At 49.6% G+C, this 17,996-nt stretch overlaps 1 protein-coding gene across 5 annotated transcripts in view; it reads left to right on the forward strand.

Moving 5' to 3' along the window:
* The window catches only part of ABCA4 (ATP binding cassette subfamily A member 4), a 130,329-nt gene that overhangs the window by 19,248 nt on the left and 93,085 nt on the right, over nt 1-17,996 (forward strand). For all 5 annotated transcript variants that reach the window (XM_047785262.1, XM_047785263.1, XM_047785264.1 and 2 more), the window contains exon 6: nt 3,092-3,289. In XM_047785262.1, the coding sequence (XP_047641218.1) occupies nt 3,092-3,289 (198 nt within the window). The remainder of the gene's footprint in view (nt 1-3,091; nt 3,290-17,996) is intronic.

The following is a 17,996-nucleotide window of genomic DNA, read 5'->3' on the forward strand; positions in this document are numbered from 1 at the left end:
CCCGCCGGAGCTTGGCTCTCTTGTGGGGGTTTTCCAGCTTGTTCACTGCCCAGCAGTGGAGAAGCCCATACCTGCTTTTCTGGCTTCACCGAAAAGGTTTTTGCCGAAACTAGATGAGGGGAGCTGAGGTTCGGCCCCGAGGAAGCACGTCCAGGCTCTTGGTGCCTGGCCCCAGGGGTGCCCAGCCCAGCTGCAGTGCACTCCAACCTCGCCCTTGGGCTCAGGCCACCTGGCTCCCCTCCCGCTCCAACCTTGGGTGGCAGCATCGCTCGCTCACTTTCCCCTCTACTTTCTCTTGAGCTCATAAAACTTGAGTCCTGGAAATGCCTGCGATGACTTCCAGTTGGTAATAAAAGGGAGATGGAGATAAGGGCAGGAATTTCGGGGAAATTTCTTTCCAGGGCCTCATCTACGTGACATTTGGACCTCTAGTGGCTGTGTGGCTGGCACCGGGGCCGAGGCCTCTCATGTTCAGAAGACAGGGCCGGGGTCCTTGGGCCGTGCCTCTGTTTAGTGGTACTGGCTCTGATGAGCTGATGCTTCTCTGATCAGCAAAACTCAGCGCTTACAAGGGAGCCCAGCTTCTTCACTCCAGAGGCCAGTCACGTGGACCCGGTTCCCGCCACGCCTTGTGCCCGCCCCGCTTCCCAGCCTGATGGCCCGAGTGCCTTCCTCCTGGTCTCCACCTCTCTTCATCCTGCTCCATGACTCCTGGACAGAACCGTCCCCTGGAACTTCCTCCCGTGATGGCAGCGTTCTCTCTGTGCTGTCTGTAGGGTAGCCGCTAGCCCCACATGGCTGGTGGGCACTTGAAATGGGGCTCGGGCAGCTGAGGCCCTGAATTTTAAAAGTTATTTAATTTCAATGACTTTAAACTTGAACAGCTACCTGTGGCTTGCAGCCTTCTAACTGACCATCCTCATCATTCCCAGGATTTGGTACTTTACCCTCCGGATTGGCGGCTAGTCCTCTGCCTAGAGTGGGTCTGAGCACAGCACCAAAGGGAATTGCACCACCTGCTCCCCATTTAGGGAATTATTAGACAGCAGAGGGGTCCAGTTCCTGGGCCCATCCCTTACCACGCCCCTTAGCCCCAGCTCTGGAAGCTCCTGAACGTTCCAGGCCCAGCTCACATGGTCCCTCCTCCTAGCAAGTGTTGTACCTTCCCTTCTCAGCCCCGCCCCTCCCTTCCCCTACAGATAAGGATTAAGCACCCACCTCAGCAGGGCCCCACAGGTAACTGCAAGCTACTTAACCACTCTGCCCGGTCTCCCTCATTTGTAAAACGGAGATAATGAAGGGGCCTACCACCGACGAGAGTGTGGGGCTTAAAAGAGTTAAAGCACTCAGAATAGTGCCTGACACATAGTAAACACTCAATAAATACCAGTGATTTTTACTAGCAATTCTCAACACTCCCTCTTCTGTGCTCTGGTTTCACTACGTTCAATCTAGCAGTTACTGCTCTTGAAGTGCCTGCATTTCCAGCTAGTCTGTGAGCTATTCGCAGGGCAGAAAATTCATCTTATTCTCTCTGTATCCCGGGTAACTGTCCTAATCCCTGCAGAATGGGGACCCGGTGACCGGGCACTGAGAGAATGAGTGGCACCTTTGTGGTGTCCCAGCTTCCCCCCACCCCCAAGCCTGTTGTGTAACCTTCTCAAGTCACCTAAGCCCTCCCCCATCACTCCTCTCCTCGGGGAAGTTAGCGGTTTGGACGAAATGAGCTTATTAATTCCCTCCACCTCAACGCACCTTAGACTCTGGGAATAGAGTTGGGGTGAGGTTTTGCCTGGAGATAAGAAGTGAGGTATGAAGAGAACAGGAAGGCTGGGTGGGCGCCTGAGCCCCATTTCAGGCCCCTGATTGACAGAGTCCACTCCAACCCCCCGTCAGCTGTGCCCCAGGCCTCTCTTAGGGACTGGGCTTCCGGGTGTGGCCTGGACACTTGCCACGCAGGGGTGGCAGCCCCTCCTCACTCCATTCTCCAGCCCGAGGATCGTTAGAAGCTGTGGGACTGGAGCCAGGGAAGCGTGAGATCCTGTTCTGTTCATGGCATTTGGGGTTTTGTCTGCTGCTGGGGGTCCAGGACTCCGGGAGGCCAGCTACCGTGCCGGGTGGACAAGGATCGCTGGCCAGGGCCGAGGCCGCCGCAGCCTCTGGAGGCCGTTCTGAGGCTCGTGCTTCGGGCGTCACCGTCCGCATGTTCCACGGGAGCTGTAGGCCATGGGCTCTCTAGGGGTTCACGTCGTCAGATAAGATACAGGGGCCTGGCTAAATCTGAATTTTGGATAAACAACAAATAATTTTCGGCCTAAGGATGTCCCATTTGGACTTGATTTAGGACATACTTGTACCAAAAATTGTTCACTGTTTATCTGGAGTGCAACTTTAACTGGGCATCCAGTATTTTCATCTGCTCAATCTGGTGAGAAAGGAGGGGGTTGGTCATTTGCTGTCACCCCAAATGCATTCTACTTACGCTACCACGTCAGCTGCAGGGAGCTGGTCCGGACGGTCCCTCAGCATCATGAGCTAAGAAGGGCTGGCTCAAATTTAAAGCCTCTCTGTTAAAATGAGGTTTGGGAGTGTATTTGTTTTCCATGGCTGCTGTGACAAATTACCACAAACCTCATGGCTTAAGACAACACAGATTTACTATTTTATGATTCTAGAGGTAGAATCTGAAAGTCCTTACTGAGGGATCTAGAGGAAAATCCATTTTCCGACCTTTCTAGCTGCTAAGAGACTGTCTGCCTTCCTGGGCTAGCAGCCTCCCTTCATCCTCAAGGCCAGCCGAGTGGCCTGGCCAGTCTCAGCCACACGGAACTACCCTGACTGTGGTGCCTCTGCCTCCCTCTTCCACATTTAAAGGACCCCTGTGATGACATTGGATTCTCCCAGACAATCCAAAATAATGTCCCTGCTTCAAAGTCTGCAGATGAGCCAGCTAAATTGCACCCCCAACCTAACTGCCCTCGCCATGCCACGTAACCTCTTCATGGGTTCTGTGGGTGGGGACGTGGACAGCTTTGGGGGGCCGGTGCTCTCTGCCACGGGCGGTTGCCAGCGCTGCTTCTCCTCCCCTCAGTTTGCTCACGGAGTCCCAGACCTGATGCTGAGGGACATCGCCTGCAGCGAGGCCCTCCTGGAGCGCTTCCTGACCTTCCCGCAGCGCCGCGGGGTGCCAGCAGTGCGAGAGGCCTTGTGCCCCCTCTCCCAGGGGGCCCTGCAGTGGATAGAAGACACTCTGTACGCCAACGTGGACGTCTTCAAGCTCTTCCGTGTGGTAAGGCAGTATCCTGCTGCTGTCCCCAGAGGTAATTCCTGGAGGCAGCAGGGCCTGGGGGCGAAAGCCCTCGGGGCTCAGGGATCAGTGTGGGGCTGGTATTCCAGACAGTCCCTGTTCAAGATCAGACAAGAGAGTCTCCGAAGGTCCAAGAGTCAGCTGATAGCATTTCCAGAGCAGGGGCCAGGCACCCAGGAGTCCTCATTAAATTCACCATCAGAGAGGGGCTGGCGGCGGGTCTGGGTCCACCCAGAAGTGGGGTAAGCCCTCGTCACCACCTCCGACAGTGTGGGAAGAAGGAGGAGGCCCGGTGTGACCCCCGGTTCACCTTCCCAGGTCGTGGGCTAGATGGTTAACCTTTCCCAGGGCTCACCTGCGAAACAAGGGTGATACTTTGTAGAGTGGTAGGAAAGACACGCTAAACATGCAGGCAGAGTATCTCCTGAGTTTCAATAAGTGAGTGCTTCGTACTCCCTTCTCTGGGTCTGCTCTTGACCCCAAAGCTTCCCGTTTCTGGATAGAAAATAGCAGAGAAAATGTCACAGAACATCTCCCCAAATCTGCAAAGCCTGACCCAGCTCAACACTGTGCTCACGCTGCATCCTGGACGGATGTCTTGGGATCTGACCACATCTCGTTTTTCACCAGAAGGGTGAGAGGGGAGGGAATTTCACAAAGGGGCTGTTGAGCTGTGGTCCTCACCCTTCAGGGGGCGGGACCATCATCAGGGGCGCTGGCGACAGGTGTGAGTTCCAAATCCCCGCTCCGAGGGCTGACTCGGGAGCCCTGGGCCCAGCCGGAGGCCGCCCTGGGACTTAGGCGACTCTGACGGAGGTCACTGTAGGTCACGCCTGCAGCACACTCAGGAGTTCCTGTTGTGGCACATGAGGACTCGGGTTTGATCCCTGGCCTCACTCAGTGGGTTAAGGATCCAGTGTGGCTGTGAGCTGTGTGTGGTGTAGGTCAAAGATGCGGTTTGGATCCTTTGTTGCTGTGGCTGTGGTGTAGGCCAGCAGCTGCAGCTCCGATTCAACCCCTAGCCTGGGAATCTCCATATGCCAAGGGTGCAGCCCAGAAAACAAACAAACAAACACTCAAAATTAGAATCCTTCAGAGAAGGTAACAGATGAATTCTCTAGCATTGAATCATGCTTTTTCTCTTGCCTGTGTTTGAGTTTCTGGAACTATGTTGCGGGGAGTGTCAGTCACTGAAGGCCTGGAGGAGGAATTTATTTTGCCTTTTTAAGTTTGCACTCTCGGAGTTCCCATCGTGGTGCAGTGGTTACTGAATCCGACTAGGAACCATGAGGTTGTGGGTTCAATCCCTGGCCTTGCTCAGTGGGTTAAGGATCCTGCGTTGCTGTGAGCTGTGGTATAGGTTGCAGACGCGGCTCGGATCCTGTGTTGCTGTGGCTTTGGCATAGGCTGGTGGCTAGAGCTCCGATAAGACCCCTAGCCTGGGAATCTCCATATGCTGCGGGAAGCAGCCCTAGAAAAGGCAAAAAGACAAAAAAAAAAAAGTTTGCTCTCTCAAGTCCCAGAAAACTTGCTCTCCGCTGGTCTTTAAAAGCACAGAGAAGGTTTTTAAAAACGAAACAAAATAAGACCCCACCGTTTCTGGTAGAGTTTATACTTCATCCCTTTGGGTGTGACTTTTCCTTGGCATATGTTATTCCATACTCTCCCCAGCTCATCCAAGGGCTCGGACTCTGCACACCGCCAGCCCGGAGAACTGGAGCCCAAGAGAAGGTCTCTGCAAGGAGATTAAAAATCCACGAGTCAGGAGTTCCCGTCGTGGCGCAGTGGTTAACGAATCCGACTAGGAACCATGAGGTTGCGGTTCGGTCCCTGCCCTTGCTCAGTGGGTCAAGGTTCCGGCGTTACCGTGAGCTGTGGTGTAGGTCGCAGACGCGGCTCGGATCCTGCGTTGCTGTGGCTCTGGCGTAGGCTGGCGGCTATAGCTCCAATTAGACCCGTAGCCTGGGAACCTCCATATGTCGAGGGAGCGGCCCAAGAAATGGCAAAAAAGACAAAAAAAAAAAAAAAATCCATGAGTCTCAAAACTCTCTGTCCAAAGTTCCAAGAGGAACTTGATTTCAGACACACTTCTCGGATTGTTTTTAGAATCGCACAGACGAGTGAGTAGGTGATAAGATCCTTATACGGGGGCAGCACAACTGGAGACCAGGACCTGTGTTTGCAGAGCAGTGACAGGTTCCCTGAGTGCTGGGACAGTGACAGCGCAGTCTCTGGTCACTAGCGCAGTCTCTGGTCACCTGCACCTCGTTTTGAAGCACCTTGGCTACGGGTCTAGTAAGGGGACCTTCGGGGCATGGGGCCCGCCTCCAGCCTGGATACAGAAGGAGAACAAGGACCGGGGCAAAAGTTTTCATCAGGCTCTGGACCCATAACTCAGGCTGCTGGCTTCAGACTGTTACGTATCAGATAAAAAAAGCCAGAATGCCTTTCCTTCTGCTCTAACATGCAATTTTGTCTGAGGCACTGAAACCAGAGGAGACGTTTGGCTCGTCACCTTCCCCAACGTGAGATGGACGCTCTGTGCTTGCTCCCCAGCCATGTGCAGGTGTCTGTGACTTAGCCCTGAACTCTGCTGGGCACTGCATTGAGGCGAAGGGCCCCACCACGGCCTTCGTGTGCTTGCTGAACTCCCAGTTACCCTGCCGCGGACCACAGGCCATGTCACACTTGGCCCCTAGGGCAGCGGTTCCCCGCCTGGTTGCAGAGTCACCTGGGGTGCTTTTAAAAACTGCAAGCCCTCCTCCTCATCCCGTGGATTCCCGTGGCATTTTTAAAAGCTTCCCAGATCATTCTAATGTCCAGCCAGGTTGAGAATCTCTGCCCTATGACGTAGGAGCTTGATTTAGTCTCAGTTGCTGTAGACCAAGCATAATAGTACCTGGGTGGTGCCCCTAAGGCTTCAAAGCACTTTCCTTTACTCTCCTAAGACCAGGGTGCTGTCCAGAGGCATTCACCTCCTGCTGTTCTCTTAACAAAGCCCCAGAGGCCGCCCCTGGCAGGAGACAGTGCTGCCCACCCCAGCATCTCCTGCCTGTTGGGCTGTCTCCGTAGCGGAGACTGACCCACACAGGACGGCCGGCGCCCCCAGCAAAGAGGAAAAACATCCCATGTGATGCTCTTGGAAAGTGCTTTTCCATCTGACAGATGGACTAAGGGGCTAAACATTTTTTTAAAAATTACTAAGAAGGAAACCTAAAAAGAATGGCAGGCATCAAGAATGGCAGGGGGTGTTGCTTTTATGGCTCCTATACCCACCCTCTGAGGGTTTTTAGAAAAACAGCCCTCAGGCAGGCACAGAAAGGCTCAGGGCAGACCCTCAGACCCTCTCAGAGGGGCACGGGCCAGCCGGACGGGGACACTCCGAGTCCAGGGAAGCTGTGAGGCAGGGGGCAGAGGCCGCGGCACTTAGGTCCAGTGTGGGGTGGAGGAGGGGTGCGAGCGCTGCGCCTCCTGGTCTCCGGGGCTGGTCCTTGTGCTCGTGCTTCGTACCCCAGTGTCTAGGTGAAGATTGAGCGAATGCCAGCTTGGTGCTCCTTAACAAGAGAGAGGGGCCAGCTCAGGAAGCCACGCGACAGCACCTGGCCGGGCGGTGTCAGGACCTGGGCGTGTGGGTGGGCGTGTAACCTCCACTTCAGGACCGTGGAGCCAAGGGGCGGGGGTGGGGACTCGGCACCAACTGGGGCCAGCTGTGTTTTTCCTCGGCCCCTTGGAGATGGGAAGGGAGTGTTGTCATCCTCAAATAATCCGCATGCAGGACCCATGCCTGGCTCCACCCCAGGCTTCCCGCGCGTGCTGCCCAGGGACCCAGGCGGGCTGGGGACAAACCAGCAGCCACCTGGCTGCACTGTCCCCAGGAGACTTAGTCCCGCTTGGTCTCAGTTGGGTTGAGACGTCTGGGAAGGGCTTGCCTCCACCAGGCCTTTTCGGGCCTGACGCCCCCAGCTTGAAATCCAGCAGCTGGGACCTGGGCCCAAGCTGGGGACGCCAGCACCCCCGACACGCTTCACACCCCGGACCGGCCTTGCGCCAGTTTCGGGGCGGGGCGGGCGGGGCCCTTCCCCCGGGCGCGCCGCCCCCTCCCCTGCGCTCCTTCCTGTTTTCCCTCCACTCGGGGCACCGCTTTGGAATCTTGCTGAGAAGCAAATCTGTCCCCTCGGCTGGCTGTGTTTATTTGTGGAAGTTCGGCAGGGGGACCGCGGCGGCGGCCAAAAGCTGCCACACTGCTGGGAAATGGGCGTCCCCTCCCTTCCCTCCTCCGCGGCCGGCGAGGGAGGAAACCCGGCCCGCGGTTTTCCCCTCCGCAGTCACTTCCAGCGCGACGACGTGATTCAGCCCTCTTTCCTCTCGCTCGACGGCTCCGCGGTCCCGGGTTTTACTTTCCTGACTTCCTTCCCCCCCCCCCCCCCCCTCCCCGGGCTTTGCGACTCCGCGGCAGCGGAACCCTGAGTTCCGCCGAAGAAAGGCGGGTCGTGGGGGTGCTCGCTGCGGGGGCCTTTCTGGGCCCTGCTCTGGTCTTGGCTCCGCTCCCTGAATTCCTGAATCATGGGGAATAAGGGCGGGTGGCCTGCCCGTGCCCAGGGCGAGCTGGCCGTGGTGTCTGCGCCCTGGGATCGGATCATTCCTTGCAGTTTGTTAAATTTCCATTGTGTGTTTCAGTTTGGGAGTGAGATTGCTGGGTCCACATTCTCTGGAAAAGCCCATGTCCCCAGGATTTTACAGTGAGGTCCCGTTCATGACCTGACATCGTGATCTCCTCTCCCTTCCAATTTCTGAATCTCCGGCCTGTCACCTTTCGCCCATTTCTGTGTGGGCGTCTGGGAGGGAGGAGGAGAAAGGAGTGGGACCCGGAGCCAGCAGCCTGGAGGGAGATGGAGCAGGGCTGTGAGTGAAAACAAAACGAAGTCAGAAAATAGGTTTCTCGGTTTGGGGGAAATTATTAAGCCACAGCCAGTGGAGCTGATTTACAGCGTTAGTTTTTGTTCTTCCTACATCTACAAAACTGTGTGTCTATAGGAAACTTTGGCAGACCGATTTTGATAAAGAAGAAATACCAAGGAAATAGAAGAGAGAAAGGAACATGGGGGTACCTTAGGCCCCCGGGTCTGGACTGCCCTTGCCCTGCCTTGGCTTCTTTTAGGCTCCAGGCATGAGTAAGCCAGGGCTTATTGTGGTAACAGCTCAGATACTGTTTGATGAATTTTAAAAGAAGAGACTGGGAGTTCCTGTTGTGACTCAGCGGCTAAGAACCCGACTAGTATCCCTGAGGATGCGGATTTGATGCCTTGCCCTGTTTAGTGGGTTAAGGATCCGGCGTTGCTGTGAGCTGTGGTGTAGGCTGGCAGCTGTAGCTCTGATTCCGTCCCTAGCCTGGGAACTTCCATATGCCATAGGTGTGGCCTTAAAAGAAAAGAAAAGACTGAAAAGTCAAAATTCAAGTTCCTGCAAAGGCTGCTCTTGGGTCCTGGGTTCTGGCCGCTACTCAGCAGGTGTAGATTCAGCATCAGCGTGTTAGGCGTCGGGTTTCTCTAAGGTAAACTGGTTTAAGGAAGGATCTTGGCCTCTGACATTTCTTATCTCTCCAGTAGTTCTTATTCTCTTTATGGATTAGGACTGCCTTGGAGAACCGGACAACAGCTCTAAACCTCGCCCCCAGAGAAACTGTAAGCTCAAACTCACAGGGATGGGGGCTCTTGGAGCCTCTGAAGTCAGATCCCAAGTTAAGAGCTTTTGCATTAAAATTTCTCTCTTCCGTACCACTAATATATGTCCTTTCCTAAAGGGTCTCAATATAGCCGCAGATTCTCCTTAACCCTCCTTACCAAGTAATCAGCCTCCCCCTGATCATGGGACCCATCGCCAAAGGACTGAGGGTGTGCAGCCCCTGGTAGTGTCCACAGAGATCTCCTGGTGGTCAGGGAGCAGGTCCTGGCTCTGCACTGGCCCCTTCCTTCCTGGAGGATCTCAGCCTCCCCATCCGTAAAGTTGAGATAATCAAACATACGCCATGTCTCCTGTGGGATCCAGGGGTGAAATTCATGTTAGAGAAGAGATGGAAAAGCACTGAAACAAAAAGCATCTTTGCTCTTACAAGAGCAAGAATGGGAGTTCCCATTGTGGCTCAGCAGTAATGAACCTGACTAATATCCATAAGGCTTCAGGTTTGATCCCTGGCCTTGCTTAGTGGGTTAAGGAGCCATCCGGCATTGCCTCAAACTGTGGTGCGGGTCACAGGTATGGCTTGAATCCAGTGTTGCTATGGTTGTGGTGTAGGCCAGCAGCTGCGGCTCTGATTTGACCCCTAGCCTGGGAACTTCCATATGTTGCAGGTGAGGCTCCAAAAAGACCAAAAAAAAAAAAAAAAGTGCACAAATGCAACTGCTTTTTGGAGGGCCCTGCAGTGCCCTGCTCACTGCTCCACTCCCAGAAGTGTCCTCCTCAGACACACAGGTGGGAAATTCTCCTTCCTCAGACCCTCACTCCAGGAAGAAGGCCGTCTCCTGGAGCGATCTTTTGACTGCCCCTAGATTCCAAACTCGGTTTCATCAACCACACATACTGGGACTAAAGTCACTGTGGAGAGAAAAAGGCAGAGTTTCTGTTAAGCCAGAGAGAGTCTCATAACTTGTCTGTTCACATCCCCGGAGCCCACCCTCTCGTCAGATGCTCTCGGCGCCCCTAGTCCTGGGAGACGGCGTGTCTCTGGGGCCTCTCCCAGTGGGGACACTTTGGCATTTCCCCCTGCTCTGAGTGATTTAGTCTGAATTCTCCCCTCCTGACGCATTTCCTGGTACTCAGGGTGTCCCCCCTGGTTGCCCCTCACCACTGAAGCCAGCTTCCTCTCTTTTCATCTGATGCTTCACAACTGTCAGGCTGCAACAAACATGCTTCAAATCGACATTCTTCCGGTTGCCTAGCAACAACTTCCCTCCGGGATAAATCTGGATTTCCTGTAGAGGCCCACAGTTCAACACCGTGGGCCCCTCACTGCCTGTCCTCTGTTTCATCTGCTTTTCACCTCTGCCTGGGCGCTTTCAAGGCCACAGCTTATCCCTCCTGCCAGAACCTTCCCCTGGCCCCCAGAGGCCACATCACCCCTGTAAAGACCCTTGGAACCTAAGCCTCCCTACTTACCCTTGTGTTAGGTAGAGCTTCACTTAGAGATCAATATAATTTCCAGATGGCCTTGTTTGAATCAGAGAAAGTAAAAAAATTCAACTCATAAGTATTCTTTTTGTGTGCTGGCATCTGTTTGATTAGCCTACTGGATCCCAAGCATCAGAAAAACTGTGCAAACAAGACTTTTTTGTACCTGTGATGCTTTATTCAGCCTTAAGAAAAGAGGACAGACATATATCTTGTCCCAAAGGACAGGCATACATCTTGTCTCTTGAGAACCCAAACAGAGACCTCGTGTAGCCAGAATCTTCTTGGCTGCTGGCTAGGATCTTGTATCCATCTTGTAAGTACTAGATCAAGGCCCGGGGACCCCTCAGGCCAACCACAGCTGATGGGAGATGATAGAGATTTCCATAGCCCTGTTTATATGCCTAGTCTTCCTTAAACAACCTCTAATCAGGCCTCGAACTTGAGTTGGCCCTGCTGAGGCCATTCGTGACATAGAAGGGTTACTTGTTTGGAAAATTAAGATAATTTGTTTGACATAGGAAGCAGTGGGTGTGTGTGTGTGTGTGTGTGTGTGTGTGAAGAGAGAGAATGTGTGATACTTGCCATTTTGGTCTGTGACCTTTTTTCCAGAAATGTGTTCACATTTCCGTTCAAATAAGTTTACAGTCCCTTCCAATTCTTTTGGCAAGAACAACCCATGCGAATTTGAATAGATAAGGGGGGGGAGCCCTGGGAAAGTTATTTATAATTTAGGGCAACATCAGTCAGATAATTGCGGACCAGATACATATGAAGTGTTTCCTGTGCAGGGCAGGCACTGTACTAGGATGTAGGTGGCACCTAAAAATGAAGGTGTGGGTCTAGACCCTCATTATTTGCCATCCCCACTGGAAAAAGCGACGAGAGGCATTGCAGCTGTGGCACTAGGCACACAGCTGGAACTGAGTAAATATGTGAATAATGAATATTGTTCCATTGTTAACAAGATCAAAAAAGAAAGTGTTACCCAGACGCAAAAACGCATCTCAAGCTGTTGTTCCTCCTGTTCCCTCTCCCCCAAGTTTCTGGTCTTGTTCTTATCTGGCTGGCTGGCCAGTCTCTCTTGCCGTCACTCCTCGCATTCTTCCCTCCGCCGGGAATTCCTGGCCCTCCCTTCTCTACACAAGCACTGTCCTCCTCCTCGTGACCATCACCGTGTCTTCTTTGAAGCAGCAGTTCAGGTGCTACCCTCCCCATCCCCAGGTGCCACCCACCGATGGCTCCCTTCCCGTAAGTCATCCTCACACCTTGTAAAGACGTCTTTCATGGAACCTAAAACCTTAATAGACGCTTCTCTTTTCCACTAGGTTGCATTTATTTTCTCGTCAATAATACAACACCTATTTTTTGAGCATCTACTGTGTCCCAGACCCAAAAGATATAAAAAGCAAAATAAAGCCTATTTCTATGCTTAAGGAATTTGCAGTGTAATAGAAAGAAATAAAAAAAAAAATAGCAAACCAATATAGAGTGACAAGTAAATGCACTGAGGATTGTAGGAGCAGCTGGGAGGGAGAGGATGGGGTGGGATGGAGCCGGTTGGCTGTTTTATCTATTAGGCCCTAAAGTGATAGTCATGATATCTCAGGGCCAGAGGATTTGCAGAGGCCTATGAAAATGTTTGAGAACTGAAAATAAAAAAATATGGCTCTAGGAGTTCCTATTGTAGCTCAGTGGTAAGGAACCTGATTAGTATCCATGAGGACTCGTGTTCAACCCCTGGCCTCGTTCAGTGGGTTAAGGATCCTGCGTTACCGTCAGCTGTGGTGTAGGTCACAGGCGTGGCTCGGATCCTGCGTGGCTGTGGCTGTGGTGGAGACCGGCAGCTGCAGCTCTGATTCAACCCCGAGCCTGGGAACTTCCATATGCCATGGGTGTGACCCTAAAAACACACACATAAAAATTACAGATCTGAAATATGCAGAAAGAGCTTCAGTATTACAATTGATAAACATTAAATGGAATGTTTAAGAAAGGTAATATTATTCAACTTTATGGTTAAATTTAATATTCATGAATTTTAAATTAAAAAGAAAAAACCTGGTTGTACTTCAAGTTTTCCCCCTTTACACACATTCTTAAGTATTTGCAATGATTGCTGAGAAATTGTACCAGATCATTAAATGAATTAGTCAAGGCCAGGTAATTTCGAAAGCAAAATTAAGAGCCTTAAAAAATATATGTGTATGTCAGTAGATACATGCAGATGTAGAGACACAGTATGTGTCTTTTAATGTGTTGAATTTACGGCAGAAGGGAGATTAAAAGCCAGAGTGTGCCTAGAGCCTGTGGCAATAACAGAGAGGGGATGAAAGGGGATGTCCACTTAGGCCAAACTCAGGCAGAGATCATCTCTTGCCCACAGTCAAGTAAGGAAAACAGACGACAAACTCACATAGAAGAGAAAGTAGTTAAAAGTGAAAAAGCATTGGGGGGCGAAGACTGATGGATTGCTCTTTGGACGCAGGAGTGTGACAGCCGCTTATTTTCTGTGCCTCTGGGCTTCTGGTCCCTGTCAGGTGCCTCCCATCATCTGGACCCTGCTTGTTGTTCTCCACACAGCTTCTTTAGACTCCATTCCTCGCATCCAGCTTACTCCCGGGGCAGACTTGCACCTGTCTCTTGGCTCCTCTCTGCAAGCTAAGGGCTCAGACCCACAGACCCAGGACCAGCTCATGCGCCTCCAGGCTGGGGATTTGGACAGTGGGTTGGAGATGGGGAAGAAGCCCTGATGACCCCAGGCTTCCAGCCCTGGGCGGGGGGAGGGCAAGAGGCAGCGCCACCAACTGAGGAAGGGTGTCCAGGAGCAGACCCTGGTTGAGGAAGATGATGTCATCCATCGAGGACAAGTTGGATTTGGGCAAACGTCCAACAGAGAGCTGAGGGTTGGAAATGCAGATGTAGACATCATCTTCAAAAAGGCCACCGATTAAATGATAAAGGGCATGGGGAGGCGAGTGTGCAGAGTGAGAGGGGTGGGGGCGCGGAGGTCCTCGGGAACCTGGGCCCTTGAGGGGAGGGCGGAGGCAGAAGAGCTGGTGGGAGCAGCAGCGAGGAACAGAGGAACCCGGCAAGAGGGGTGTCTCAGAGCAAAAGGACATGACCCAAAGTCAAGAGTGGAGAGGTCTGAAAAGACAAGAACGAAAGTGTCCATTAGACTTTAAAACAGGATTCTAGGGAAAGCATCTGAGTAGGATGATGAGGGTGGAAGACAGGGAACTGCTGGCAAGAAAACGAAGCCCAAAACGTGAACCATTCTTTCAATCTGTGGCGGGCACACTGTCCTTCACACAGGTAGTGGTGTCAGGAACGAGACTTGAAGGGTGGGGAAAACCCTACCAGGCGGAGAAGGGTGTGGGGAACCGCGTGCCGAGCCGGAAGGCCTGAGAAAGGGAGCAGCCCCCCTGGGAGGTGAAAGAAGTCTGGACGATGGAGGGGGAGCAGGAGGGAAGGCTCGAGAGGGAGCCACGCACCAGCTCACCAGAGGCCATGTGTGTCCAGCTCAGATGTGGACCTGCTCTCCTGGACGTGGGAGGGAGCAAAGGCGAATCTCTGAGCAGGAGAAGCGACAGAATGAGATTGGCCTGTTAGGTAACGCAGGCGATCGTGTGGAAGGTGCTTTGGAAGGAAGGAGACCAGAGGCCAGCAGGAAGGCCATTCGGATAAAATGTCTGAGGGAGAAGCGAGGAGAGCCTGCGCAGAGGCCGTCTAGCGAGGAAGGAAAAGGCGAGGAGAGCGTATGGCCGAGGTATTCGTGCATTCATTCATTCAGCAGCTCATTTATTTATTTTAATCTTTATAGTTTAGTTACAGTGGTCTGTCGGATTTTACTGTGCATCAAAGTGACCCAGTTTTACATATATATACATTCTTCTTCTCATGTTATCTTCTATTATATTCTGTCACAAGTGATTGGATATAGTTCCCTGTGCTGTACAGCAGGACCTCATTGCTTATCCATCTCAAATGTAATGGTTTGCATCTTCTAACCCCAGACTCCAGTCTGTCACACTCTCTCCCCATCCCCTTGGCAACTACAAGTCTGTTCTCTATGTCCATGAGTCTGTTTCTGTTTTGTAGATAGGTTCATTTGTGCCATATTTTAGATTCCATATATAAGTGACATCATATGGTATTTGTCTTCCTCTATCTGATTTACTTCACTTAGTATGAGAATCTCTAGTTCTATCTATGTTGCTGCAAATGGTATTATTTCATTCTTTTTTTATGGCTAGGTAGTGTTCCATTGTGAATGTGTAGCGCATCTTCTTAATCCATTCTGTTGATGGACATTTAGGTTGTTTCCATGTCTTGGCTGTTATGAATGGTGCTGCAGTGAACATAAGGGTACATGTATCTTTTTGAATTATAGTTCTGTCTGGACATATGCCCAGGAGTGGGATTATTGGATCATATGGTAGTCCTATATTTAGTTTTCTGAGGAACCTCCATACTGTTTTCCATAGTGGTTATACCAACTTACATTCCCACCAACGTTTGTTATTTGTAGACTTGTTAACAATGGCCATTCTGACCCATGAGAGGTGGTACCTCATTGTAGCCTTGATTTGTATTTCTCTAACAATTAGTGAAGTTGAGCATCTTCTCATTTGTCTACTGGCCATCCCTATGTCTTCTTTGGAGAAATATCTACTTAGGTCTTCTGCCCATTTTTCAACAGGGTTGTTTGTTTTTGTTGTTGTTGTTGAGTTGCATGAGTTTTTTGTATATTTTGGAGATTAGGTCCTTTCAGCTGCATTGTTTGCAAAGATTTTCTCCCATTCTGTGGGCTCTCTTTTCATTTTTGTTTTTTTCTGGTTTCTTTTGCCTCGTAAATGCTTTTGAGTTTAATTAGTTCCCATTGGTTTACTTTTGTTTTTATTGTCATTATTCCAGGAGGTGGATTAAACAAGATGTTGCTGTGATTTAGTCAAAGAGTATTCTGCCCATGTTTTTCTCTAGGAGTTTTTATAGCATCTGACCTTACATTTGGGTCTTTGATCCATTTTGAGTTTATTTTTGTGTATGGTATTAGAAAACGTTCCAATTTCATTCTTTTAAATGTAGCTGTTCACTTTTCCCAGCACCGCTTATTGAAGAGACTGTCTTTTCTCCACTGTACGCTCTTGCCTCCTTTGTCATAATTAGTTGACTACAGGTGCTTGGGTTTAATTCTGGGCTTTCTACCCTGTTCCATTGATCTATATTTCTGTTTTTGTGCCAGTACCTTAATGTTTTGAGGACTGTAGCTTTGGAGTATCGTCTGAAGTCAGGGAACCTGATTCCTCCAGTTCTGTTTTTCTTTTTCAGTATTGCTTTCGCTATCGTGTCTTTCATTTTTCCATACAAATTTTAAAATATTTTGTTCTAGTTCTGTGAACAATATCCTTGTTAATTTGATAAGGATTGCACTGAATCTGTAGATTGCCTTGGGTTGTATAGTCCTTTTGACACTATTGATTCTTATAATCCAAAAGTGTGGTATATCTTTCCATCTGTTTGTGTTGTCTTTGATTTCTTTCATCAGCATCTTCTAGTTTGTAGAGTACAGGCCTTTTGTCTCTTTAGGTAGGTTTATTCCTAGGTATTTTATTTTATTTTTTGATATGATGGTAAATGCAATTGTTTCTCTAACTTCTCTTTCTGATTTTTCATTGTTAGTATATAGAAATGCAGTAGGTTTCTGCTATTAATTTTGTATCCTGCAACTTTACCAAATTCGTTGATGAGCTCTAACAGTTTTATAGTAGTGTCTTTAGGATTCTCTAGGTATATTATCATGTCATTTGCAGACAATGATAGTTTTACTTCTTCTTTTCTAATTTGGATTCCTTCTATTTCTTTTTCTTCTCTGATTACCATGACTCTGACTTCCAAAACCATGTTGAATAACAGTGGTAAAAGTGGACATCCCTTTCTCAATCTTGATCTTAACAGAAATACTTTCAATTTTTCACTATTGAGAATGATGCTAGCTGTGGGTTGGTTATATATGGTGTTTATTATGTTGAGATGGGTTCCCACTATGCCAACTTTCTGGAGAGTTTTGATCAGAAATGGGTGTTAAATTTTGTCAAAAGCTTCTTCTGCATCTATTGAGGTAATTGTATGGTTTTTATTCTTCAATTTGTTGATATGGTACATCACACTGATTGATTTGCAGAAATTGAAGAATCTTTGCATCCCTGGGATAAATCCCACTTGGCCATGGTATATGATCCTTTTAATGTATAGTTAGATTTGGTTTGCTAATATTCTGTTGAGGATTTTTGCATCTATGTTCATCAGTGATGTTGGCCTGTCATTTTCTTTTTTTGTGGTGTCTTTGTCTGGTTTTGGTATCAGGGTGATGATGGCCTCATAGAATGAGCTTGGGAGTGTTCCTTCCTCTGCAGTTTTTTGGAAGAGTTTTGGAAGGATAGGTGTTAGCTCTTCTCTGAGTGTTCGATAGAATTTGCCTGTGATGCCATCAGGTCCTGGGCTTTTGTTTTTTGTTAGTTTTTAATCATTTATTTTTGCATACCAAAAAAGCCTCTCCTTTTAAAAAAATTTTTTATTGTAGAAATAACTATAAAAGTGGAGAGAATAATATAATAATAGTCTGTAATAATAATATAATGAAACCCCCATGTACCCCATGTACCCATCACCCAGCTTCTACTATTATCAACATTTGGCTCTCCCTATTTTGTCTGTTTGTTGTTTTCCCTGAAGCCTTTTAAAACAAACCACAGACAAGTTATGTTTCACCCTTACATACTTCCCTGTGTATCTCTAACAGATAAAAACTTACTTGTGTGGGTGGGGTTTTTGGTTTGTTTGTTTGTTTTTGGCCGCACTCACAGAATATGCAAGTTCCTGGGCCGGGGACTGAAACCTGCCCCACAGCAATGACCCAAGCCACCACAGTGACAGTACTGGATTTTTAACCGGGTAACAAGAGAACTCCAAAACCTGCTTGTTTTAACAAAACCACAATGTTATTATAACATCCAACAAAATTAGCGTTAACTCTTTAATATTACTTAATACCCAGCTATGTTCACGTTCCCTCTGATTGTTACAGCTGGTTTGTTTACAGCTGGTATGGATCAAAAGGTCCATAATGGCATTTTACTGAGGTATCTCTTAGATCCCCTCTCATCTGCGATAGATCTTACTGGGTAGAGTTAGGAGGGAGAATCGACAGGACTGAGCGTTAACTTGCCGTTGACACACGTTTACCTGTTGGCTTCCTACCTCTCTTCTTAGCCCCCCTCCTCCCAGGGGAAAACAGGAATTAAAGCGCTTTACCCAGCATACAGTGAAGCTATTTTCAAAAAGGAGATGGAAAAGTAGTCATGGCAAGACCAAAGCCTAGGCTCAGTGTCAAGGTTAAGGAGAGGAGACACTGCTCAGTGGCACAATTTCCACAGTGGCTTTGCTGCTCCTTCCACTGGAAAATTCGTTCTCTTTTGGAATTCTCATGCATAACAAACTCTCATTTTACAGTTAGAAAGTGACC

Source organism: Phacochoerus africanus, chromosome 6 (genome assembly GCF_016906955.1).
Source record: "Phacochoerus africanus isolate WHEZ1 chromosome 6, ROS_Pafr_v1, whole genome shotgun sequence".
NCBI classification, from domain to species: domain Eukaryota; kingdom Metazoa; phylum Chordata; class Mammalia; order Artiodactyla; family Suidae; genus Phacochoerus; species Phacochoerus africanus.